At 42.0% G+C, this 27354-nt stretch overlaps 1 protein-coding gene across 1 annotated transcript in view; it reads right to left on the bottom strand.

Annotated features, from left to right (window-relative positions):
* Positions 1 to 2070: 2070 nt before the first annotated feature.
* The window catches only part of ULK4 (unc-51 like kinase 4), a gene marked incomplete at both ends in the record, with an annotated part of 260007 nt that continues 234723 nt past the window's right edge, over positions 2071 to 27354 (bottom strand). Inside the window, 2 exons of the mRNA XM_082499551.1 lie at positions 2071 to 2155; positions 5382 to 5470. Of these exons, the coding sequence (XP_082355677.1) occupies positions 2071 to 2155; positions 5382 to 5470 (174 nt within the window). The remainder of the gene's footprint in view (positions 2156 to 5381; positions 5471 to 27354) is intronic.

Here is a 27354-nt window from a genome sequence, read left to right as displayed (position 1 = left end):
CAAAATACATTTGTGTGTGTCGCAGTTGAGGCTGGGCTGGCTGAGAAATGAACAACATCTGTTGTCTTTAACAAGTTTTCTGAAAGTTGTCCTGGAATTGCACAACAACTTCAGAGGAGGAATCTGGGCACCATTTACCTTTTTCATCCCGCTAAGGAGTAGTTACCCTTTAGGCCCCTGAGTCCTGATGACAAAGGTTTCCTATTGTGGTCCTCTGAGGCAGCATTCTTCCCTTTGACCCGCTGCCACTTTGCTTTGGCAGGTTCCTCAGCGTGGGGCAGGTCTAGCCAGATGGGAGGCAGCTACAGTTCGTGCCTGGCCTGCCAGCCACACACTCACCTCTGGGCTTAAAAAAGTGAGAACAGCATATTGGTTCATCTGTCTTCAGTTGTGCACTGTCACTGGGGTCAGATGAAGTTCCTCTCCTTACAAACTGTCATCTGGTTCAGTAGCTTAAACCCTTTCCAGCTGCCCTCAGTTTTCAGTTACTGTGTGAGATGGGACCTGTGTGCAATTGCCCTCTCTTGAGGCAGCACCTGTGTAGCTGAAAGCCAGGAAAGTGGTTCTTAAACTGCTGGCTCATTCCTAGACTCTGCACATCTGCACGGTGCAGCTGTCACCAGTCTCGGCTGAGAGCAAACACTCCCCAGCACATCTACTTCAGCGCAGCAGTTTGCCAGCAGAAGATCAGAGAGGGTCTTGGCTGCAAAGGCTCCTGGCTCAAGTTAGGATCCCAAGATGATGATGAGAGCTGAACGAAACTACAAAACAGACTGTGCCCCCCGCAACCTTTTGCTTGCAGAGCAAAGGCACTGCAACCGCAGAGGGGCAAGTATCACCCAGTAATTCAGCTTTGTTCCTCTCAACCACGCTCCTACTAGAAGACCACTCCTATAAAACGCTTTTTACCAAGTAACAGCAACCAGCTAGCTTTTCCCCATTCCTATAACTTCAGCTCTAATTCCAGCTCCTAAGCTATAAAAAAGAGATGATAATGACATTTAAAGTAATGCAAGGAAACAATTCCTGCAAAACATCAAAGGTGAAATCCGTTTGTTTAGCTAGGGGCTGTTTTCTTGCCTCCATGTACTCTGGAGAGCCAGGCTGTCCAAGAGCAGGCTTGGTGCAGCGACTCTCAATAAGGCTCCTGTGTTCGCCCGGTGTGGCAGGACCATGCCGTTACTGCTTGGAAAGATGAACGTTAAGGAAGACATGGTCATAGTACCAGACTTCGCCATGCCTACGCTCACTCAGGGCACATGGGGAGAAGAATTATTTCTTTGCACGCTGGCATCCGCTAGCTCAAGAGGACGCTTCCTAGACGATCAACTTTTACCCAAGGATAAATGACAAACTTGCCAGGCTCATCGTCTCGCCTGTTTTCAAAGAGGAGCTCCAGCCAGGAGCGTTGGCAGCTGAGAACGACACTCCACCCATGCAGCTTAAGCTGTGCAGTGCTAGGCAACAGAGAGGCACAGTCACACAAAAAAAGCCCATGCTACTAGGTAAAAACCTGATAAAATTTGTGCATATGCACCACATATGCACACTGCCTCTAATGTGATCACAGGGGTTGGTTCTGGTTGTGTGAGATGAAGAATACTGTTTTTCTCAATAAAAAAAGTATTGTCTATTGTCAGTCCTAGGCATGAAGTGGCCCCTTAAGATGAATAGCCAAGGCGTTCACCTGGTCAAACAGAGAAATGAACATTTCTAACAGCAGCCTAAAACAGTGAAACACTTGTATGTCTATATTGTGAAATAACTATACTATTTAATTCACACTTTTCAAACTCCAGCTGTCAAATACTTAAGCTACATCACGCAATGCAAAGTAGTAACCAAGAACTCATCCTTACAATGGCTTTAAAAACAAACCAACCAACCCCCAAAACCAGTTTCCCTCCCTTCCTGAATCCTCCCAAAGTCACGCGTCTGCCTACGCACAGCTCCGACTCGGTTTGCTACAGTAGTTACGTCTGCTCTGCGCGGCTGAAGGTGTTCCTGTGGGACTGAGGTGCTGAGCAGCACACGCAGCGTGCGCATTTGGGTAGGCCGGTCAAAACTGGTTCACTTGGTAGTCTTGATATTTTCATGTCCCACCGTTCTCAGAATTTCAAATGCCAAGGAAGCAACAGCAACATCAGCGTGAGAGCTAGGAATTAGAAACAGTGAACACCTATTAGACATTCTCAGGGGAAGCCTTTTAGTTCAAATCCCATATTTGCCTTTGTCTATGCTGGAAAATTCTTAATAGCCATTAACCGCACCATATACCCCGCTTTTTTGCTAAGCAGCAACATGCAACCAGCGATTCTGCCCTGTAGCAAATCTTGTGTAAAAATGAATTTCAGCTCAAATTCACAGTAACTGCTACCTCGCTCAATCTCCTCTGTTCAAGGAAGATATAATCTACCATGCTCCCTCGTGACTCTACACACACACAGAGACTTTCAGCTTGACAGAAAAATGTGTTTTCACACATATAGCCCTCTTAACGCCACACTGCTCCGTGCAGGGAGGCAGTTCCACCTGAGGTGTTGCCCACCTCCTGCAAAGAGGACCCACTTCCCCACCACGCACAGCTCTGACGCTTTGAGATTGAACAGCTCTTCCCCCTTTGCTTCCTCACCTAAGTTTTTATTTTATGTATTTTGCCTAATTTTTCCTTCTGGAAACGCACGTTTTTTCTAGAATTGCAACAGAGGCTCTAACACCACTGCTGGTCCATAGAAACAAGTTGGCAGTTGGGAGTCTTTTTTTTTTTTATAGGCTACCATCCTTCATCTTTAACTTAGGACAGACACCTGTTGTGGAGGCCCCATCCCTGGAGGTGTTCAAGGCCAGGCTGGATGGGGCTTTGAGCAACCTGGTCTAGTGGGAGTTGTCCCTGCCCATGGCAGGGGTGGTGGAACTAGATAATCTCTAAGGTCACTTCCAACCCAAGCCATTCTAAGATTCTATGACACTAGTAGACCAATCTGCAACTTCCTCGGTTGCTGCTAATGGCAAATACCTACCTCCACTCCATGTTTTGGGGAATGCAGAGCTAGCCACGAATCCAAATGATCAGTCTCCACTACGTAAGCCAATGTCTTAATGAGCAGCAGTTTATACCAGAAAATTTAGTTATCTGAAACGAATTCATCTTGGCAACTGTCAGCACTGAAAAATAAATGGCTACGATCCCACATTTTAAAGTGTAGATTTGATTCCACATAGCTGCTAAGCAGAATGGGGTGGTTATGTGTCACTCTCAAAACTGCCCGTTGCGACGAGCTGAGGATGTATCGCAGAGGAGGAGTTTGGCAATCCACGGCTGCGACACGGCAGCAGGAGAGCACCGAAAGCAGCTTGCAATCCAAGCAGTGCCCCTCTCTCGGCACGTGTCTGCTTGGCTGCTATCCTCCTCCCGCCGCGCAGGCAGAGCGAAAGATTAGAAACCTGTCTGCAAAAAATGAGCAAAGCAAAAACACTCCTCAGTCACTGCAACCCAGTGATAGTACGTGGGTGGAAGGGCCTGGGAGTTTAGACTACTCAGAGGATGGCTTCAATCCAGGATCTCGGTTGTAGCCTTCTCTAAAATGTTTCCAGTTCTGCGTGAGATACAGAGAGGCTTCTTAACAGGGTTCAAAGCACAGGTGAGGAGACTAAGTTTATTAGGTCACAAGGAATATTCTGGGAAAGATGCCACATAAGGGAATCTGGGGAGATGGCAAAACATCTATAACCTCCATAAACAAAACGGCCATTCAGCTAAAGCGGATTAAGCTTGCTAACCCAGGCTTCTCCTGCCTGCCCACTGGCAATTTATCCATTTCTGAGACCATTACAGCCCCAAGATCCAGGCTGAATCCCTCTCAGTTTCCTCTGGAGGCAAACGGATTAGGACATATGTTCCCTAAAGACGGGCAGGAGGGGAAATGAAATCTGTGAGCTCTTGGGGGCTCCCCTGCTGCCGCTGCTGCAGTGTGGGAGCTCGGCACAGTGAAGGAACTTGGCTTACCCTAATGTATCAACACACTCGTCATTGGCATCAGCTAGAATTTGGTCTACTGAGCATCTCGTGTCAAACGAGAGAGAGTGCTGTTTATTCTGGGCTCTGTAGTATGTGTTTTTCTGAGCACAGAAATGTATAGATTACAGATGATTAGAGGAAGCCAGAAAGGCAGACTGAAAGAGAGCGACCGGGCTGTCTAGCACATTTAATGCTGAAATGCTACAAAATAAAGACTAGTTCTAAAACAAGAAAACCCCATGTTTCCCCACTGTCATCTTCAGTGGTGGTGCCAGTGTCTCCCTTGGGGAGAGCTGACATTTTATTTTAGTTAGATAATTTAATGTGTCATACAAAAACCCGTGAGTCAGCAGCTGAGTATGTGAGAGGGATGCAGACTGTTCTCGACAGGTTTGGTTAGTCCTCAGTATGCATCTCTTTACACTCACCGTGTCCCAGCGTTTCTTCTCCACATCTGCCCACATCCCCCCTCCCCCTCCAACACAGGGTACACCCTGCCATAATGTCGAGGAGACAATTTTCCCAGACAACTGACCCATACAAAGCCTGCATTTGGAAGCACAAAGAGCACTGAAAAGATTATCTTAGTGTTTCAAAACCTGATCTATAAACTACAATTTCTCTATCAATTTCCGTTCAACCAGGAGCGAAACGCAGCCTAACAGCCCACGGCAGGAGCGCAAGATTTGATTTGTGGGGCAGAGAACAGTCATTCATTCATTCAGATGTCCAAGGGGGATCAGATGAGGGAAAGCCTACAGGAGATGAGCTGAGGTTTGGCCAACTTGTTGGGACCAGCACCTCTGTTCTCACAGAGGAAGCCATGGCATTCCCCAAAGTCTAGTCTCATGCCTTCTCTGCCTTCTTGGAGAAGCCACAGGTATTCTTAAACAAAAGTAGTTCTGTTCTTCAGCTGTGCGTTTGAAAGTAATCAGCTTGCAAGCGCACCAAACACAATTACTTTAAAACAAGGCACAAACATTGCATTGTGCGTCGAGCCCACTCCGCCAAGAACCACTGACCAGTATCCGGTTATAGAGGCCAAGTGTTTGGAATAAAATAATATATTAAAAAAGGGGGAAAAAAAAAAAAAAAAAAAATCGACAGATGTGCACACACATTGAGCCAGACTGTGCAGCACACTGCGGCTCGCCGCAGCTGGGGATCAAAGCACGCCGCCGCCACCGCAGAAACGCCAGCAAGCTCTGAACGAGACGAGAGCACTGCAGGGAGGGGGGCCAGGGACAGAAACCTGAGAAGCTTGTACTGCACAGAAGGTGATTACAGGAGAAGACCATCGCAGACAAAAGAGGAGGTGAGCGCTCTCAGCCCTGGAAATTCCTGGAAGCCTGAGGGAACTCACCTGGCAGTTTGGGCCAGGCTCTCTAGAGTTTGGATAAGAGCATCGCCATCATTCTTCAGGCTCTCTGAGCGCTTCTCTTTTGAAGTTATCTGGAACAAAAAGAAAGAACCGTTATCAAAGGCTTAGCAAGAAATTCCTCTGTCATTTTTTTCGTGGGGTAGGGGAGAGGGAAACAAGTTGTAGCATTTATTATAATTGTAAATGGAATGTGACATTAAAGAGACCCAAGAGAAAGTCCCTTTTACTGAACAGGATCGAATTTTAGGCACAGACCATCTAAAATGTCTTGGCTTAATTAACACGATTCACTCTTGTTCTGAGTCTCTGTATGTGTGCAAAGTCACACATCACAGTCTGCCAATCCTGATTTCATCCTTAGTACCACTGCAAATACAAGCCCCATTTAGTCTGAATTCCAGGGAGATGTTGGGAAGGCGGTCGTTTTCATTTCCCACTTCAGGGAAAAAATAACCAAGCTTGTATCAGCCTTCAGATCAGGACACGGGGGGTTTCTCAGAGCAGAGCCAGGTTAAAAATCACTGCAACAGTAGCAGCTGCACGTTGAAATTTTTCTTGCCACTCATCAGCCATTAGGAATCTTACCTGCACAGGACTGTCACCTACAGAGCAGGGGACTGAGTGACCAAAGCTATATGCCCTTTTATGTCGAGTGAATCCTGATTATAGTTGATTTTGCTGCTGGTATCTGTTATCACACTAATCTGCAATGACTGGTTTATTGTTTCTCCGGCCTTAAGTAGTACAAGTACACAGCTCCGAGCAGCCGCACATTTCCTGACCGGTTAAGCAGGTGAATAGGAAGGTTACGGGGGACACGACATGAAGTCGCATGGCACTGTGGAACAGACAGACATTGAATACTAGGCAGCTTGCTGAAAAAACTCTCATATCTCAAAAAATTACTGAAAAAAAGGTTTGCACATCAGTGCCTGCTTGCAAAGGTAAATAAATCTTGGCCAAAGAGAAAGGAAAAGAGGAGGACCAGAGCAACTGATTATTTCAATACTGGAGGAGTTAAGGCTTGAAACACGAACTCCTAATCCCAAAATCTGGCAAAGACTTTTAAGCTTTAGCATGCTGCGGCTGGCCCTATTTACCATTGATCAAGCATCTGGGTGATAGACCTTCACATCTCCCTCTTAAATCACAAGAGAAGCTGTATTTACAGCCGCCATCCCACCATAATTTATCAGCAGCGATTCTGCAACAACAGTGTCACTACATCTATAATCGTAACATCCTGTAGTTAAGCAGTAACAGGGAACAGGGATCTGTCTGAAGTAAACTAAAATGTACCCTGTGCATTGGAAAAAAACAGTGATGCCATTACCTGAGTACAAATCATTGGTAAATTCTGATTACAGGTCATTAAACCTTTTTTACTCTCTCGAGGTTTATATCTGACCTCTTCAGTTTCTATTTCAGTAATCCCTTCTCCCTGTCACCCGTTAGATACAGAAGACATTTTATAATCTGGGTGCTGAATGTGAGAACAGACACACACAAAATAGTAGCAACACAGCTGCAATACGGGGAGAAAAGCGCTTTCACCACAAGACATTGCTTTTCACTCCTAAAGAGCGCTCGTGCCTCCACCAAATGCTTCCCCTAACTTCTGCGCCTCATCAGCCGCAGCCACGTTTCTCTGCACTTGCCGTGTTTGTACCCCCTGTTTATCCTGCAGACTTGAAAGAGGAAGAGGTCACGAGGGGGAGGAAGGTCGCCGAGGACTGGATCATGCTCCATAAAACTACGAGGTCAAATAAAGGTTACAGATATCTCTAATGCTAATACATCCTAACTCCTCGGTGCTGACATCTGTACAACACTCGCAGTCTTTTAAGAAATTAGTCTTTGTGAATTACACGTTGACAGAACATTCAAAATATGCTCAACTATAAAATCTGGTACCAAAAAAAAAGTTTTAATTCTAAAATGCTGTATTTCAAACAATAACTTAAGTCCTACTGAGTCATAAGGTCTGGCTATACGCTTGCCCATGTTGCAGCATGCCTTGTGTCATTATTAAGGATACATTTCTGCGGATACAATGCATTTGAATGGAAAGGATTAAAACGGCTTTATATGCATAGAAATCGTAACGGACAGAACAGAAAGACCCATGAGATCATCTACCCCATCCCCCTATTATACTTAACTGTTCAGAGCAGCTTTCAGCCACAAGCAATGGGCTGCTGCGATATCCATCCATAGGGGCTGCTCCCCTCTCGAAATAAAATGCTTCAATAAGATCCTTGCACGCACAAATGGGCAACCTGCACAGACAAAACATGGCTGTATGGATCCCTTCCACACCCGCCCTTGATCACCGGTGTCCAGAAAAATGCTGTCTATCTACCCCCAGGCACCCACACCACGAGCCTGGGAGAGGATCAACGCTGCAGTAGCAGGAAAGCTGCAGGTTGAATAAAGGGTGAGCTGCCAGCGCCCTGCCGCCAGCTGGACCTCAGCTGCCTACGGTTTTTTGTCAGTACTCCCATGCTCTGACCTGGCGGCGCTTATTTGCCCCTTTTTTATCAGCCTTTTTATCAGATGGCTCCCTGAGTGATCGGGTCTCTTGCATATGACAGATTAGATCTTGCTTCCCATAAAGCTCATATGAAATGTTCTCCGAATCGCTGCTCGCTTTCAAGACCCAGCCTTACCCATGTTTTTTATTTAAAAAATGTTCCAGTTTTGTCTTCATTTTGTTCCACAGATAAAAATAAATCATGACAGCACATAAAATCATTAGTAACCAATCTTTTAGAAATGGATGTATTTTTCACTCAGTTCATTATCTTCTGCTTCTGCCCAGCATTGCTGTATCTTTTATCCACACCACTTCTAGTTCTCATTCACTCGGAATTTTAACAACTAGTTTAATGATCTCTTGTAATATTACTATTTGTTAGGGCTGGCTACAACATATATTCAATGACATAATCAATATCTATTCCTTTAATTAAAAATGTAATTAAATCTCAGTTTAGTTGTACACTCATTGCAATTTAACAAGAATTTCAAAATTGCTTTTCTTTATTAAGCTAATAGCCATTCAGCAGCTTTCCTCTTTTCAGCTCTATCAAACAAGGGTGAGCCATAAGGAATACCATAATTGATATGTAAAGATCAGTATTTCCTAAAATTTAGGATAGCTGCTCAGGTATCATGGCGCTGCTGAAGGTGAGTGCAGGCAATGATACAATATGAAACATTCACTGGAAAATCATCTTTGATAATAAATTGGGGAGCCTTGGATTCTTGGTCTAAGTAGAAGTGATTTTTGCAATTCAAGTTTCAAGAAAGCCTGGAAACCTAAGAGACAATTACTTTTCTTAAGGCTGGTTTCATAACACTGAACTGCTTTCTCTGATTAGTCATAACTCACATTTTGGAAATTTATAACTGAGTTAAGTGACCTAAGTAGTAAACTAGTCTCTCATCATTTTGAAGAGAAAGAAATTCTCCTGCTTTGGTGAGGTTTCATGTAAAACATAGGCTTGATGTCTGTAACGTAAACTGGGAAATAATGTAAAATATTGACCGGGTAAAAATAAGCAGCTTTTTTATTTGAATTTTTTTTTGGTTGAAGAAAGGCCTCAGGAGCATATTTAGCTGCACTTTCAAGTGTTATCTTCTCAAATAAACAATTGCTTCAGATGTTTACCATTTCCACGATCAGTGGATGCTTTTCTATAAGCCATCATCGTGCCTGAGCACACAGCTACAAGCAAAGCATTTCATATATGCTCTTTTTACAAACTGGCTTTTTCTCTTTCCCAAACACGTTCAATATTTTAACCTTGTAAAGTGATGCTTCCTTACTTTTTATTCAAAATTTAATACAACTAAGCTAATTACCTTTGCAGGATTCGTTAGCTCAAGTTCTCGCTCAACTTTACCCACACTGGCTGAGAGCAGCCACACAGGTAACACAGGAGCTGCTGTAGACTGGTTTATCAAAACCATCAGATACTTGTAGGTCCAATGTTAGCATCACTTGAGTATCGACACATGCTGGGAATAAAGTACCACTTATCCCCAGTTGGAGGCTTTTCTGTGAATGAGAATTGTATCTCCAGCTAATACTGCAGTAAAACCAGCAATATTTCTTTTCTGTGCGTTAACTGGGACCCAAAGTAGGACATGAAATATAGCTAAAAAAAATAACTTTTCTAAATAAAAAGTATTAAAGAATTAAGCATGCTTCTATTGCCCTCTAGACACTATTTCAAATAATGTCTTCATAGTAAGTGCTGTTCCAGCAATTTAAAATGTGCATCTCGGACTTCTTCCTGCTTCCACCTTTGACTGGCTGAAGGCACTGTCAGTGGGACACAGAGCCTTTCATCCCCACCCAAAGCTGCTGTTTCAAATGCTGTCTGGGCTGGTAGTGATTGAAAGTTGATGGCTATTCACAGCTGCTTAGTGGGACCTTATTCCCATTTTTTAAAGAACAAATGTCACAAAATATAGTGGTGTCAAAAACATTGCCACAGCTGATGTGACAGCCCAGCAAATAAGTCAATGAGATGGTAACTTCAGAAATGAGGCACAATGCCTGGGCTGGAGGAGAAAACCTTCCAGTGTTGTGGCCCATCTTATGCCTATCCCAGGGCATTTAATGGTACTTTTCCTCCCAGGCTGTCAGCGCTTAGCTATTCACAAGCACTGCAGTAATCAAACAAAACATGTCACTTGGTTTGTCATTCACAACTCATGACGACATGGCCAGAAATACGCAGCCATTCCTTCTGCAGCACGATACCAAAGAATATACTGCAAACAGGGACTCGTTCAGGTGAGCATCTATGTGAAACAAAACGAACAGATCCATTGCTCATCTTCAAACTTACAAAATATAAATATTTCTTTAACTATAATTCCCTCTCCAAGAATACACATTAAGCTGGCAGTGTCCAGAGCACGTATATCAAATGGATCCATCACTTCCCATGACGATCAAATGGATCCATCACGTCTGTAGGCCCACACGCTTACTTACTCTTACAAAGTAACGTAGCCCTACCTTTGCGTAATGAACCATAGAATAGTTTGGGTTGGAAGAGACCTTTAAAGGTCATCTAGTCCAACCCCCCTGCAATGAGCAGGGACATCTTCAACGAGATCAGGTTGCTCAGAGCCCCGTCCAACCTGATGTTGAATGTTTCCAGGGACCGGACATCTAATATCTCTCTGGGCAACCCGTGCCAGTGTTTCCCCGCCTTCATTGTAAAAAATTTCTTCCATATATCTAGTCTAAATCTACCTTCTTTTAGTTTAAAGCCACTACACAACAGGCCCTGCTAAAAAGTTTGTCCCCATCTTTCCTGTAGGCCCCCTTTAAGTACTGAAAGGCTGCAATAAGGTCTCCCCAGAGCCTTCTCTTCTCCAGGCTGAACAACCCCAACTCTCTCATCCTGTCTTCATAGGAGAGGTGGTCCATCACTCTGATCATTTTTGTGGCCCTTCTCTGGACCTGCTCCAACGGGTCCATGAAAGGCCAGACCCAATAAAGCGTTTGAAGCCTATAAAGTAGAGGCTGTAATGACTACATTTTAGGTGTCAGCCCTCAAGGAGAAGTCCCGAGTGGAGACTGAGATACCTGTGCAGCGCAGGGGGAGGGCACAGTTGTAGAAGGACATGGAAAGCTGCACACTGAACACGATGTTATCCAAATTCCCTCTCCTCTCTGGAGCTCAGATTGCTAACACAGCAAATGAAAACTCCTGGTCCAGACAGCAGAGTCCACAACTCCAACCCTTTCCACAGTACCCCCACACCAGGCTACGGGCTCCCGTGCTCTCCTCTAGTCCTCTTCCCTTTTCTAGGCAAGTGAAGGTCCCATTTTTTGCTGCTGTGGCACAGTTTGCACTGGATGGGGAGAGGCAGGGAGGTTTGGATGGTTCCCACGCAGTGAGTGAGTAACACCACGGCACAGGGACTCGGCAGGGAGGCAAGAGGCAGCACAGCTCTCCAGGACGGAGAAGTTAAGCGTGAACTCCCATTTACCAGGGGAGCACCATTAGGCCAATTTTATATCTGTGGCAGGAATTAAAAACAAAAAACAAACAACAAGCAAAAAAAAAAACCCAACCTAAAACAGCAACAAAAAAATCCCAGCTATCTACAGTGGTCTTTTGCGAGTTGTCTAATCTGGCATTGGCTAGACATGCTTTAGGCAGGCACATGGAACTTGACCCTTCAAGGTGCTTAGGTGCAACCAATTTCCAGGTTGTTTAATGAAAACTAATGGCAACTCTTGCCAGGCTATGCAAGCGTAGCAGAGGAACACATGAGGACGACGTGCTTGCAGAGACACCGCATGCTCGCTAGGATGGCCGCAAGATATTTTGCTCTCCATAATGTACCAGAGCTCACTCTAAAAGGGTAAAAACCTTCCTGGCGTTTCCCCCATTCCAGCGCGCTTCCTTGCTACCCTTCTCTCTACATGTGGTTCAGCCAGAGAGAGACAGACATAGAACACGTGTGTGGGAAGAACAAATCAAGTCAGACAAGTTATATTTATGTTACTAATTGCCAACTCATTTGAACAGGCCTGAACAATGTACTGGACCATAAAAACAAGAAATGAAAGTTACAAAAGCATGAGCGTTCCAGGTGTGCTTTGGCAAGCATATTGCAGTCAGGGATTGCAGACACACAATTACAAAGACTTTGTGGCCTTCAGATCCTGCAAATACATGTGAAAACAAGCAGGTATCTGTGACAAAAAAACCCCTACATCAGACAGCTTAGCTCTGATTTTAGAGTTCAAAAATCTTTTTTTTTTTTTTCCTCTTTATGGATAAAATTCTTGTTCCCCTGAAGTCAGCAGCAAACTCCTTTTGACTTTGATAAGGCCAAGATTTCATTCAACGTGTTTTGTTTTCTTCTAATTTGTATGTGTGTGCAGGTTTATTCTAAGTTCAAAGCAATTTCCACCGGTAACTTGGAAACGTACCAGTTTTCCGGCAGTCTGAAAGCCACGCTGTCTCGAGGACTATTCACAGAGAGACAAGGAATGTCTCTCACACGCTATACAATGATTAATTGATTTTGGATGTTTCCTGACACCTTCCACTTTGAGGCTATTCTCTCCCCTTCAGCATATACATAATGCACAGCTCCATGATTGCTGTTAAGTTGTAAAATTACCAACTCCAAGGGGCATTGTCTAAGCATAAGAGAAGATTCGTAAAACTGCGGGGTAATTATTGAACAGAAGACTGCTCTCTGTCTTGTTTGATTTTTTGATTTGGTTTTAATTGCTAGCAGTGTTCTCAGCTTGCTTTCAGGAAATACAAGATGCCTTTATAACCCAGAAAATATCCATTATCGCTGTTTCCATCCTCTGTAACTAGTGAGTTTGAAATATTTGACTTAACAGAACTGGATAGGGCAACCTCTTCACATCCATTAGAACCAACTGTCCACAACAACTTCATTAGCAAAAGTAAACAGCACTCCTGCCTGGCAAAAGGTGTCTCAGGGGCTACCGGAGACTTCCACATAGTGTTGCACTGTTGACAAGTTACGCATGCTCATAAGCCAACCCAACTTCAATATGACATTAAAAATAAACACTTGCCACCTTGTTGCTGGTGATCTCATCTGCAAACACAGGGTCATCTGCATGCCAACGACTCTCTGAGGTACCACTTCAGACCAGTTTCACTCTGTACAAACAATGATCTCAGCTGGCCTCAAACATCAGCTTTAGCAAAATGGGGCCACATACCAAGCTTATGCAGACCTCGCAAGCCCCTCAGATCCCTCTTCCCACAGCTCCCTGTCCTCACCTTGCTGGGTCTGATGAGACCACCAGCTCCCAGGTACACCTCACCCTGATGGTCTCATATGACTTTCCCCCATATAAAAGGAACAGGAAAATCCACCGGAATTATTTATTACCACAGTAGGACCAATTTAGGCTCGGATCCGACATTTATGTTCCTTTAGGAGCTATTACAGAGGCTCCTGATTGTCTTAGAGCAAAAAAAAACCCTAAAAGCAGTTACGAACACACACTGTAAAGCAATGCAAGAGGTTCTCTGTATATGTAGATTTCCCCTCAAGTTCATCATTCCCTGGATCTCTCATATTCACATGTCCTTCAAAGTCTCCCTTCATCAGCTTTTCTCCTAAAATAGCTTCTGACAAGTAACTCCCAATCTCTCTTAAATGTCGATTCCTGTAACTCTTTTTCTAGTGCTGCTGTCTTTTATGGCCTAATAATTCAACTCATAAATAAGATCCCTGAATTCCAGCATCTGTCATCCCTTATATCTCCCTGTAAAATCACAGAATAGTCTGACTGCAAAGTTTTTTTGGAGTTATATCCAACTTTCATCAATATGCTCCATGGGGTAGGGATGACCATCTTTTCTTTTCATGTACATATTTTTTTCACGTTCATCTAGTACAGCTGAACCTAGATCTTTCATTGCTATGACGATTCAAATAATTTAAAATATTTATATACTTGTCAGGGTAAGAATCATTACTACATCTTCTCACTATTAGGAAAACCAGTGACACCCAGAATGTATTGGAAAGTGCTGACCTTTAAATGGCAATTACCATACAGGAGAAGTATGCAAGGAACCAAGCAATTACCAATTTCATAAATGCTTTTATATTTAAGGACACAAACCTTTGAGCAGCCATACCTGTGATGCTCAGGTAAACTGGGTAAACCCCTAGGAACTGCCGAGCAGTTGCAGTTTACTGAGGAATTTGAATTTTAATGCATACAGCCTCCAAAAAAATACTACCTCCAACCTGACGTTGTCCCTTGTCCTGCTTTAAAATGCTCCTCATAAAGATAAAAGATTACTATGCCTTGACAAAGGCAGAGAGATGTGAAGAGATGCTGTCAAAGTTGTCCTTATAGAGATCCACTGGTACAATTCACGTCTGATCTAGTATGCAAAATCCCTATCTTCCCCTGAGCAGAAACTTTATATGGCATTGATTAACTTTCACAGAGGATGAAACAAAACTGGAAAGCTCATGCTCACATTGGTTATCATCTGGACTTGAACACAAGACTCCAACAACTAAAAGTCTGCGCAATCTGACTTAATGTTTTAGATTTACCATTCCAAGAATGCAGGCGTAGGAATTAAATTAAGAACTAATACAGATTAAGAAAAATACATGCTTAAAGAGTAGCAAAATCTTGTTAGAAAATCATTATGAACTATGATTTTGAGCTAAATATTAAAGCATTAAACATTAGTTCCTTTGTAGCCCCTACAGACTTGGTTTCTATGGATACATAAAACTTGGACATAGAACCCTTGAGGTTTTCCTTAAGCACCAAACATGGATAGTCTTTCATATACTGAAAAAGGACAAAACAAAGGTCTGATGATTTTTTTATTAGGGGAGAAAAGCATCGTTATATTTATGCTTTACGTAAAAAGCAACTAGGAATGTAAATGACTGAACAGGGATATAAGTCTATAAAACACCAGTTTCGGAGGAAAATTATGCTTTATGTAATGGTTCAATTTCCATAAAATTGTAAAAACTGTCATAAAAACAAATGGACTTCTGAAATTGATGCTTGCTTATTGTCATGTGACAGATGGCTCTGACTGCCTGGCAGAGAGCAAACAGCTACCTAGTTGGTCCTCACTGTCCTCGGAGAGAATCATTTTAGTCCATTCGCATTTTTTTTTTTTTAATGAGCCCGGTTGCATTTAAGTATCTTTACGGCAGCTAGTAAGTCATCCATGCGCAATTACAGAGAGGAGGTCAAAAGGAAGTAATAGTGATGAGCCCAACAGATGACACAGCTAGGCAATCTCAACAGCATTGCACTATGTAAAATTACAGTGCACCGAAACACCAAATGAGTCCAGCAATCCTTTTGTGCCCACAGAAACAATGAATTAGGACTCCATAACGAAAACAACAGTGATAGTCACTGAGAATTACACTGGCTTTGAATTAGGAATTGAATAAGCAGGTTGCAGGTTTCAGAACTGCCAGTCTCACTGTACAACCCGAAGCAAAACATCTGTCCGTGTGAAAGGAGAGCATATTTCTAATTGCTGACCAAGGCAGTATTGTTTTTCAACAGCTCCTGTATCTATTCATAATCATACTGGGCTCCCAGTACCCAAATACTGGCACAGTGCTAATCATTGAGGGGGCAGAGGGAGCGTGGTCTCGGAAAGCAAACGTGTTCCAAACAAGGGGCTAAGAAACTTCTCCCGGGAACACGAGTCCGCAGTATGTCAGCCACTGGAATAAAGACTTTCCATTCTTGCTGCTATCTGAAATTAAGGGCAGGTCCCATACTCGATCTCCCCTCCCTCAGTGTCAGTAAAGAGCAGCCATTACAGATTGACTGAATACTTTAACGTCCATTGTGAAAACAACCATCAACCAAAATGGCAGCCCAAATCTGCACTTAATGCAGACACACGTATACTTTCAGACTCACACCGCTTATTCCAAAGAAACAGAATAAGATTTAATGTAGAATGAACAGTTCAATGGGCCAAGTTGCGAGTAAGTGTTCACAGTTACTTCAGAGGTCAGCCCCACTCACTGCACCTCACACAACTCACCAGTATGTTCACGTTTTGGGTTTTGTCAACACTTGCCATTTCATTAAGTTGTGTTTGGACTCCACGCGCTTCACCCTTTATGAGCTCTGCTGTTTCACTTACATCAAGAAACTAGTGAGTTCACAATTTCATATCCATTTTCCTCTCCCTACCTCAACCCGTGCATACCCGCACTTGGCTGACTATCACAGTTTCATGGGTGACTGGCAGGAACAGATTCCTGAGTAGCTTTCCTATGCTTTTATCAGTTCGTTCAGTTCCAGCTCCTGGCAGCCTGTGTACAAGAGACACCCTTGCAGCTGTCCCCAGCATAATGCCATCTTACTGTTCTTTATAACAATATTTCAAGATACAGTTGAACCTAAACACCGCGGAGCTTCTTTACTGCAACTGCAAAAACAAATGGCTCTAATACAAGGTTAAATCATTTACAGCGGAAACTTGCAAAGAGAAGATAAATCACCTTTTTCTCTCAATGCAGTGCCACGCAGTCATCTTCATCTTTTCTTATCAGCTGCCATTTCCAACACATGCAAGAAGTGCTCTTATTATGCTAGGGAGCAAAAAGGATCAAGCTCTTCACCCTGGCAGTCTTCTATCAACAATAACAGAAAAAGATACAAAGACTGCAAGTCCAACATGATGTCACTAACTAGTGACATGCATGGCAACGTACTGCTTCACTGTTAATACAAGAAGTCAGGGAAGACCAAGGCTCATTTTATTTATCAAGTAGCTGATAACTCATCCCTGACAGTATAAAAAGAAGGGCAATGCATGACAACTCTGCGTAATACTTTGCGGCAGATGGAGCGAGGGGAACGAGACCAGCCGTCTCTGCAGCTGGCGGGCACGGGAAGGACAATTTTGTCCTAATGCACCTGCCCAGTTGTGATCACCAAAGTGGGAGAAGGCAAGGAGGAATATATCACCGTGTCAAAAAATGAATGTAGAATTTACAAAACATCTGTTTAAACTGTTCATCCTCTCCACGTAGAAGGCTGTCTGGCACTGTTACCACAGATACTCTCGCTTACCTTCTCCGTTGCGTAGTTAAATAAATTTTAGCTAAATTAAAATCATGCAATTAAGTAAAGAGTCAAACAATCACAAGTACTTGAGTTAAAGCAGTTTTAGAAATTACCAACCACTTAGCTAGAATGTGAAATTTATGTATCTATGCACCCACTTAAGGCGGCGGGCTTGAACCACCACTAATGGTGATTTACACTAACCTATTTTACTCCATGTTGTAAAAGACTGGGCTGCCCATACAATCAGTTGTGTTGTCTCATGCAAGGTAGTATTAATTTCCAACTGAGCAGGCAACAGCTTCCTCAAGTCCTTTGCCTTGATGGCACCATGATGGATGTCCTTATTTTAAAAGCTCGCTAAACGTTAACATTCTGAGCAAGAAATTGCTATCAACAGAGGAAAGATGCTAGCACAATTATTTTTAATGCATCCTTACTTTTATGAAACATATTCAAATTGAGATTAGTTATGTCACCCATTAGTTATGTTGTCCAAGAGCTTTGACAAATGGGTTTTGTTGGGTTTAGCTGCCATGGTTTAAGAAAAAACAAACAAACAAAAAATTCACTGCCCCAACTGTTTGCTCCATTTCATTGCCAGGGGTTCTTGTCCCCAAAGCATGAAGGGGAGAACAAGATCCCTGTTGCTCTGGTTCACAACCCGTCCTATTAAACAGCTGCTGAAGGTGGGCCTGCATTAACACTGGCCTGAGACACACTTCCAGTTCTGCTGAGTTGGGGCAGCAGAGAGGCAGGACAGCAAAGCGGAGGTGGCGGTGGACCAGGCAGGGCAGCAGACTCCACTGCAGCCATCATCTCAGAGCCTTAACCGTGAGCTCACAGACTTTTGTCATTAAAAGGTGGAGATAAGGAGGTAGAAAGCTGAAAACTTTCAGTGAAGAAGTAAGTCCACAACAAAAGGGGAGTCTGTCCTTCTATAAGCACAAAATCTGCTGAATTCCCAAAGAAGAGACCCTTTTCCCTATAGGAAGTAAAGAGTTTAATTTGGATAAGAGAACATTCACTGGAAGACAAACTGACTGCTCGTCTTTGTAACTCTGTAATACAGCAGAGATTGACCTTTGCATTCTCATTTCAACGCTTATCTTGAACAAACAGCCAAGGAGTCAATGTCTACAGAGAAAAAATTAGGGAAGTGACTTTTCCCTAAAACTGCAGAGTAAGTCCTAGGGAAAATTTTAATAAATATGAGTCCAGCTGCTGTGGCTGAATGTTAACCAGCTCTGTGATGCAGTGTTTATTTGGCCGTGCAATGCTTGCTGAGACAAGTTAAACTTCAATCTTGAATTATATGATTAAGTCTTTCAGGGAGAAAATGATCCTTTGTAGCTTTTGTTATCTCAAAATACGTTATATTTCAGTATCAGCAGAAGAACAACATTTTCTTATTTTATACATTCATCGGGTTTTTTGCTTTTATCTTGTGGGTGAATTTAGCGTTCAAGGAATGGATACCACTGACCAAAGCCAAACCTAATGAATGCAAGGGTCCTGACAAACTTCGCCCACGCACATCGGGCAGTGAACCTTATGCCCAGCTTACAGCACTGCCACTTTGGCAGTCTTGGCTTCAGTTGAATAGACAATCGTATCAAACTGTGGACAAAATGACTACAGACAACCCAGCTTTCACCTATGATCTGATCGGGATGTCAAGTGGATATTTTTTCCTCTCATTTTCCTTTTCACTATGGGAAAAAAATCATAAAGTACTATTATCACATGGTAATAGTCATAATAAATAAACACAGGTTCCAAATAAAGCATTTCTAACTTAAAGCAGATTGTTTTCTCTTAAAGGTTTCAAGTTAAATCTCCTCAGACGTTTTTGCTGATGCACAGCTAATTACATCATTGTTTTGCATTTGCTATTGCACAACTACAACGAACAAGGTGTGCCTTAAAATTAGATGTTGCAGCCCATACACTTAACCTGATTAGGTCAATAATTTAAATATTAACACAGTTACGGAAATGAAAGCCGACAGATTCTTGTTAAAAAATAAGTCATTATATACCTTTACACCGTATTCTTTTAAAAACACAGGACTTAAGCATTTTCAGATGCAGAATGAGCATCTGGATGTCTGCCACAAGATACTACCTTTTGCTCCTATACCCACTGTGGCTGTCAATCTCATAACTGTGTCCTCCAGGACAAGGTAACTGAGTCACAGTGCAAACTTAATCACATCACAACACAAAGCTGATGGGATGATCTCATTACTGTTCCAGGAAAAGGAATAAACTCAATTCCTATTTACACCAGCAAATCTAGCTTTCAGCAAAGACCTACAAAGGCCTTGACCACATAACAGGGAGAACAAGTAACATGAGTGGCAGCTTATTAAGGAAACTATTAACAGAAGCGAGATACTGACGTTGAGACTTTTAAAGAAAGTCTCAGTGCTTTGTCAGAGGATTTTTGAATTTTAAAGGAGTTTTGAAGTTTAGCCAAATCTATGATCCTTTTTGGTAAGGTTAGGTATCTGGAAGTTACCTTTATGTCAGGTTAAAAATAATTGTGTACATTAAAGAAGAGATTTATTGCATTATTTCAAGCACTCAACCCAATCTAAATTGGCTAGGAGGTTCATTTGGGAGCTCTTCACCCTTTTTTTAATATTGTATTTGGATTATTTTCTAGCATAGTATCAGACATGCAGAAACAAAATCTAAAATGACTAAATCTGACTTAAAAAGAATACCTGTCTGATCAAAGCCTCCAGCTCACCTGTGGTGGTTGTTTGGGTTTGTTTTGGGTTTCTTTTTTTTTTTTTTTTTTCTGTAGAAGTAACTAGCAGGAAAAGTCTTATCTTCTAAGAGTTGCACTTAAAACTGATTGCTTATAAAGATTTGAAGAATGATTGGGATTACCATTCTAAAACAGCACCCAGGGGAACGGGGTGGATCAAGGGACTGCTGATGAGATATCGAGTCTTTCACATCTAAACTGTTGATTTAAATTCAATCCAAAACAAAGATCCCCCAATCAGTGGACATCTGATGATCTGTAAGAAATGACATGATGTTCTCACTCTATTCTTAGAAGATACATGTTTTAAGAGCACTGAACTGCCAGCAAAATTGGCACTCTCTAGAGTGAAACCAAGGAATGAATTGATAATGAAACAATTTAAAAGAACTTTTATCCCTCAAAACAGTACTATAAAACAAGGCTTTGGCTTTCTGGATCAGGTTTAGATCACACTTACTGTCCCCAACCTGCTCAAAATAAGAGTTTTAGCCTCTAAGACTACTACTGTAAATCCAAATGAAACATTTCAGTAAGGTAAAAATTACTATTTAAGTTCCAGAGTAGCTATATCGGGCTTTAATGACATAATTTACAGAAAGGGCAGTGGTAGATGTTAATGAGTGACTCAGACAACTTTCTATTATGCTTTTCTGCAGGAGCAGTCATTATCACATGTCAGTTGCTCAGAACATAGCACTTTCTAGTCCTCCCTCTTATTTAATAAAAGCAAATTAATCATTTCCAATCATTTACTTAGTCAGTGAATTTAGACCCTAGTTTCACTCATAAATTACAGTAAATGTATTGTTTTAATTAACTTACTAGTCATAGCTGTTCTACAGATGTTTTGTTTGTTTGAACATACTTTAGCCTATGAACTATTTGCAACTCTTATTACTGTGATTCTTGATTTACTAATGGGATTTGTGACAGATCAACTGTATGACATTTTACTTTTTCTCTTTGCTGACTACCAGGTCAGATTAAGAGTTCACCTCCTAGGCCTAAAGCTCTTTGCTCTTGGTACATGACATGGCTATCTATCTCAAATGGCTACTGTGCAAACCAAGCCCATAGCCAGTACAGGGAGATGGACTGACCTTACCTGCATATGAATCAGTGGGTTGGGCACACACTAATTGCTACAGCAGAAGCAGAGCCTCTTCCTCTTACTCAGCCTTCTTCTCTCTTTCCTTCCTCCCAAAAAGTACTCCTTCCACCCATAACCCAAGCTCCTTCTCCCTGCAGGAACCTCCCTTGCAATCCCATGGCAATTACCACCCATGTGCAGGAGGGAAACCCACCAGCGCTACTAGAACAAGACCAAGTCACATGCTGGTGGCACTGCATGGAATGGGAGAGGCTAGAGGAGTTCTTTGCTGTGTCTTTCAAAGGACCCCTCTACCAAGTTCATTGCTCTACCAGGGAAAGCAGCTTCTTTCTGTGCTAGGTCCAGAGATTGCCCCTTGGTCCAGGAAGAAGGAATATAGTCCCTTTAAATAATGGAAGGTGTTGACCATGCACAGATGTCTCCCCTCCCTCCATAGCACCATCAAAAAGTTCATGTAGGTTCTAAGATGTCCCCTTACAGCAGGCATGCACAGCTAGGCAATGTCACCAAACACAAGACAGGTCAGGGGGCGGAGAGGGATGCCACAATATGTAGAAGAGGGCACCCTGAGAGAAGATACCATTTCTTATCCTGGTGATTCTCTCCTAACTGTCTTCCTCTTGTGCACTACCTCCTGGATCCTGCTCACCCCAAGCCCAGTTTTGCTAGCCATCCCTCTAACAGACACCCATGAACAGGTGCTGGAAATTTGTTCTTGGGACAAAAATGGTAAATGTAATTCATGGCTGGGGCAGGGCTCCTTCACATCATTAGAAGAGGTCACTAATGCATGCACAGCCCCATCTCCCAAGACAGTCTATGTGTAGAGACAGTCACATAAAGGACTAATGTCACCATCATCAGTCATCTCACGGAGTCCTTGAGGAAGCCTTGGATGCGGGGTCCTCTGTGATACGGTTGGTAAGAAGGAAGAGACTACTGCAGTGGACGCCAGGCAAAAATCCATTCTGAAGATACAAGTACTGGGCTATCACCTTTCCAGAAAATTAAGGTCTTGGGTCTGACTTCTGTCACCTGAAGAAGGGATGATCCCCTGCCTTCGCATTAGGTCTTCATCTAGGTACTGAGACAATGCCAGCATGCAGTCTTGTCTTCCCTGCCTAAACCTCCTCCTACAACTCCAGCCGTTCCCAGTCTCCATGCTGACCATTGGCACCCAATCCCACGAGGCTTAGCAAGTGTCAGAATGAAGAATCCAGACAGAAAAGGTATACGTAGAGAGCCCCTTCTTCTTGCATTTCCTGTGGATCTGTAAGAAGGATGTCATCCTCTGCCAGGAGGCTGCTAACATGCTTCTTGGTACCCTTCTACTTTTCCAAGGAGTAGATGTACACATGTGTTCCAATTCCTCTCCCAAAGGAGCTGGATGTGTGATCAGAGAAATGTGCTTCAGGCCCAGTGATCTTTCTGGACCTAGACTTTACCCTCGTTCTCCTATCATTCAATACACTAGGGTGAGTAAGGCAGGTGCCTTTAGGCTCTAAAATATCTTGCACCAGATGCCAACTCACCACAGTCTTCCACTGACTAGACCTTTTCACGTTGTTGCAGCACAAGGACTGGCACTCACCTTCTCTACATCCCAGCACCTTTACAATGAGGAAAAGACATAATTTCCTCCCTATCAAGCAAGCCCAAACTTCCAAAAAGCCTCTAACAAAGCTTCTGTCCTCCGACAGGATATTGTAAGAATGGCCATAAGTTGACCTTGGCCAAAATTAAGAGCTCGTGACCATTACAGACACCAGGTAGCAGTCCATGAAAGGGGTTGACAAGCCAGAGGGGAGTTCATTACTCACTGCTGCCTCATGGACATTTTTCTTGGACCAACGTTCTACAAATTTCAAGGCCTGTATAGTTAGGATGATTTTTCCCTCTATACATTATTGAGTATTTACCATTACTGAATGTTATCTGCAATTCTGTCATTCATTCAATCAATATTTTGAGCTGACTGCAACTTTTCACAATCTACCTTAGTTTTGAATAATTCTGTTTTTGTCATAGTGCTCTTCATCTCTCTTTTTGCAGTCAATTTATGAATGCATTGCAGAGCAAAGATCCTGGTAGGCTTATGACAGTAATCTATATTTATGGTGCAAAACTAGCCATTTACTATTTCCTATCATTTAAGCTGTTACTAATCTGTGAGAAGAACTTTCCTCTTTCTCATGGGAGCTTAGTTGCTTTAGGAAGTTCTACTGAGAAGCCTTAAGAAAAACCTTTCTAAATCCAAGTCCACTATCTCAATTCTTTACACACCATTGGGTCACTTGGAGGAACTGGAGAAATATGACTTCCCTCTCCAGATGTCATACTGACTCTTATGTAATGTGCTATATTTATCTTTCTGTTTACCCATCCTTTCCTTATTACCGTATCTAACGGTTCAGCCTTAGAGAAGTCAGAGTTAATTGTCTGCAGTTCTTGGAATGATCCCTGGAGCCCTTTTAAAAATTTTAGTATAGACACTGATTTACCTGATAAGTTGCATACCACAATCACACACACAGCAATTTCCTGGACAATTACCATTGGGACCAACTGACCTGTTACTGTTCACTTGATCAAGTTGTTCCAAAACCTCTTTTTGTAACACCTTTTTTTTTTTTTTTTTTTTTTGACAATTCTATATGCATAAAAAACAGGTTGAGATGACCAAACTGTAACTTTCAGTAGCAAAAATCAAAAGTCTGAAAAGTGACATTTGGGGTATAAGTACAAGACTTCCCCTGTTCTTGTCTTCTGAGGAATACTTCATGTGTCAGTCTACAAAATGAAGTTTGATGCAAAGATACAGCAGTTTCTCAAAACCTTTGTAAATAGTGATGAATGACTACCTTCATTGCAGACGATGTATTTTTTCATTTGATGAACTGCTAAGCTATTAATGAGGACTGTCTATGACCATGAAGAATGAGATCATTGTCTCTATTATGAGACAATTTTTTGAAAAATATACACCTCAGAGTATAACCTGGATGACCGACCTTGCTAAGTAGCATATACTAATCAACTTGGTAGAAATGCACAAACAATAATCTAAATTACAGCTAGAGACTTCAGATGACCTTTTAAGTCTTAGAACCTTGATGTTTATGGACATAAACATTCCAAGACAGACAGAAAATTGCAGACGTTTGGAAGTCCTCTGATGGACTCCTCACCTGGAAGCAGGATATCTCATCGTCTTGAAATGATTTCTTGTGATTTCCCTTGAAACATTTCCTGGATAAAGCTCCTGGAGATAAGACACTTCTTACTGATTGTGTCTGTCCCTCATCACATTTCCATTCAAAACTCTCACACACCAGGGGGACTCTCCTCAAAACTGACACTCAGAGTGACACTTCTTGTACAGTGCAGTTTCTGAATTAGCTCATGAAAACACAAATGAGAAAAGTTTTTGAGGAGCATGTTCCCATGTATTTGTAGCATATATGCAACAAGCACAGAACTATAATATATCATAATAACATATCTAGCTTTTGACTCTGAGAACAAATTGTGGGTGTATTAGTTCTTGCTTAATGGGAGCACCACTGGGAAGTACTTTTTAAAAGCATAACAAGGCAGTGCAAAGAACTATGAGAAGAGGATAATTTTGTGATGGGTGTGGACTGTGGGAGTTTTCTGAATAGATGCTCAGAGCCAAGAAAAGCTGAACCCTTTCTTCTTTTCCTAAATGAAACAAAAACTTCTAATAAAGACATCAGATAAATGGAATATTATTGCCATAGGACATGCAAGTGCAGTAAAGCTAGGATATGATAGCGTTTCAATGATAAGCAGAAATCACAGGTTTAGAGACTAATAAAACATAGGAAGCTAAAATTAGAAAATGTTGCAAACATATCTGAGAACATAACCAACACAGTCTTGAGAACAGTGTGCTTACCATGTTAGTGGAGGAAAATTTGCATAATTAAGCACTGATGATTTATGTAATGCAGGTGAAGGAGTAAGAACATCACTGCATTGTAATTAGGAGAACTATTTGTCAGTCTCATTTTAAATTGGACTCAGAAACTTCAGACACGTCAGTGGCATTTATATGAGTAAAAGTTACAGGAACAACCATAGTTAAAACGCATTAGGGCAACTAAATTTTAGTTTATCTGTAAAGTAAAGATGGTCGAGTAAGCCACCACCCAAAACTGAGGGACAAAAAGGAAGGTAAGTTCTCTAGACAGTCTTGGAGGCTGTGGGACAGAAAATGCTAAACTGGGGGAAATGTCAGAGTGGTTAGGGTATGGAAATAGACAGCTGATGGGTACATAACAAAAAGTGCAAATACCAGATTGTTAGCAAGGAAATCTCATGGGTGAGAATGCCCTAAGAACAAGCTGGAAGCTGGCAATGGGGAAGGCATGGAGAGATATCTGGCAAAGGGGGGGTATGGCCTTCATCTTCCTAGATCACAGAAGAGGATTTGATTACTGGTTAGACTTATCTGCAGAGCAGCTTCTCCCATAGTGAGCAGAGTGATTTTAAAATAGGACAACGGCATTTTATTAGGGCACAACAGCTGAGAAAGATTCTCCAGTGGATAGGAAGCACTGGTTCACAGCCTCTCCTCTCCCCCCTTATTTTGAATTAACTCAGATCTTGGAAACTGAGCCCCTGCCTATATTCAAGTTTGTTTACATGACTGACTGACAGGAGATAATATTTCTTTACATCTCTCTTCACAAAAGCCTGCAGCAACAGATGGATTTTGCAGCATAATCTAAAGGTCAACAACTTCTGACCAGCAAACTAATGGAGAACAGACCAGACTGCAGCAAGTTCAGCACTGGGGAAACCTAATTAAAAATGATGTTCATATTTAACTAGTAAATCAGCATTGCACAAGGACAGAGGGAGTACCCGATGTACCTAAGATATGTTTAAATCAATAAATGGTTTCTCTAAAAATGAAAGCTATGCATAAATGTAAATCACATACCAAACTAACTATTTGCAAGACACAATATGTAACAAACAGCCAGTTTTCTCCATCAGTTAAAAGTATTTTAGAAGCCTTTAAGCATGTTAAAGTATTCTGAGCTCAACATGACAAAGCCGTGGATTTTGTAGTGATGTGTCTGAAACAGCCAAGAATTATTTTCATGAGTTGTAGATTTAAAAACAAAACAAAACAAAAAAAAGCCTATCACATGGATATTCAGAATCACTTAATGATTAATCAAGACTCTCAAGCTGCAAACTTGAAATGCCATACTTTTCTTCAGCTAAGAAAACTGATTCAATCCTGCCATACTGCTCAGCTGCCCACCCTCTCACCAAAAATTTCTTCAACTGCCCTGGGGTGTATCTCTCAGCTATCAAATATCCTTCAAACTCAGAGAGACTAAACAAACATGACCTATGTTTAACAGTAATGCACACAACTATAGCACCTCATCCAGAAAAAATGAAAGATCAATCACATACCATTTTGTATACCCTTTCAGTAACAAATCATTCCAATCCGGCAGTTTGTAACATGGGCAACTGGTCAGCAAATCCAGTTGTTCTTATTCCACAGCAGAGATCGTCAAACAAAGAAATCAGTGCAGTCTCTGAAGCATTGCGTGGCTTCTAAATTGATAGGCAGAGGTGAAAGATGTCTGAAAACCAGTATTTTCTATTTGATTTTATCAGTCAGCTTGAGGAGAGTTAGTGTCCTTGACAGTGATATTTTATCCTTGAACTTGACACAAACACTGAATTTTAGATATAAATTCTACACATACACAGATGCAGTCATATAAATTGGCAAAGCCCAAATTGCTGGTTACCACAACACTAGCAGTAATTTCAGCTATTATGTATTTGATAATTGATTCTGTAGTTTAAGCTGCAGAACTATTATTTGATTATAATAACCCCTCTTCTGCACACACTGTTCTGAATACGCCTTATAGGAAGAAGTGTTCCCTATTATAAGAAACTTCTGAGAGTTTCTAAGACTGCTGAAAGCATTTAGCTAAGTTTTCAGCTGCAGACTTTTAAACAGGAGTACAGAAAATATACATGTAGGAGAGGAAGTGCACATTTCAAAGAGCTGGCTAGAAGACAGCACTTTGATTTTGCCCCAGTTGTTGATTTGATTCCATGAGACCATGAAGAAGACCAACCAGTGGGAATTAAAACATTAGATCACAATAAATCAACAGACATGAAAACATTAGCTCAGGCATTAAATTTACATTTTCCAGACCATTGGCTCTTGTGACCCAGAATATACTGGGAAATTTGAAGTTCTGCTGTCAGTTCTGTAGCTCTGTTTCACTCTAGCCCAAAGCAACAATCAGTGCAGGCTCTCGCTTCATTCTCTTGCCCTACACTGGAACATTCTTGTTTTTAGGCATGGCATAGTTACAATCTTATTACACATAGGACTGGGGAAGATAAGGTCCATGCTCACTCTCAG

Source organism: Vanellus vanellus (genome assembly GCF_965231255.1).
Source record: "Vanellus vanellus genome assembly, chromosome: 2".
Classification (NCBI taxonomy): domain Eukaryota; kingdom Metazoa; phylum Chordata; class Aves; order Charadriiformes; family Charadriidae; genus Vanellus; species Vanellus vanellus.
This window is presented reverse-complemented; position numbering and strand designations above follow the sequence as displayed.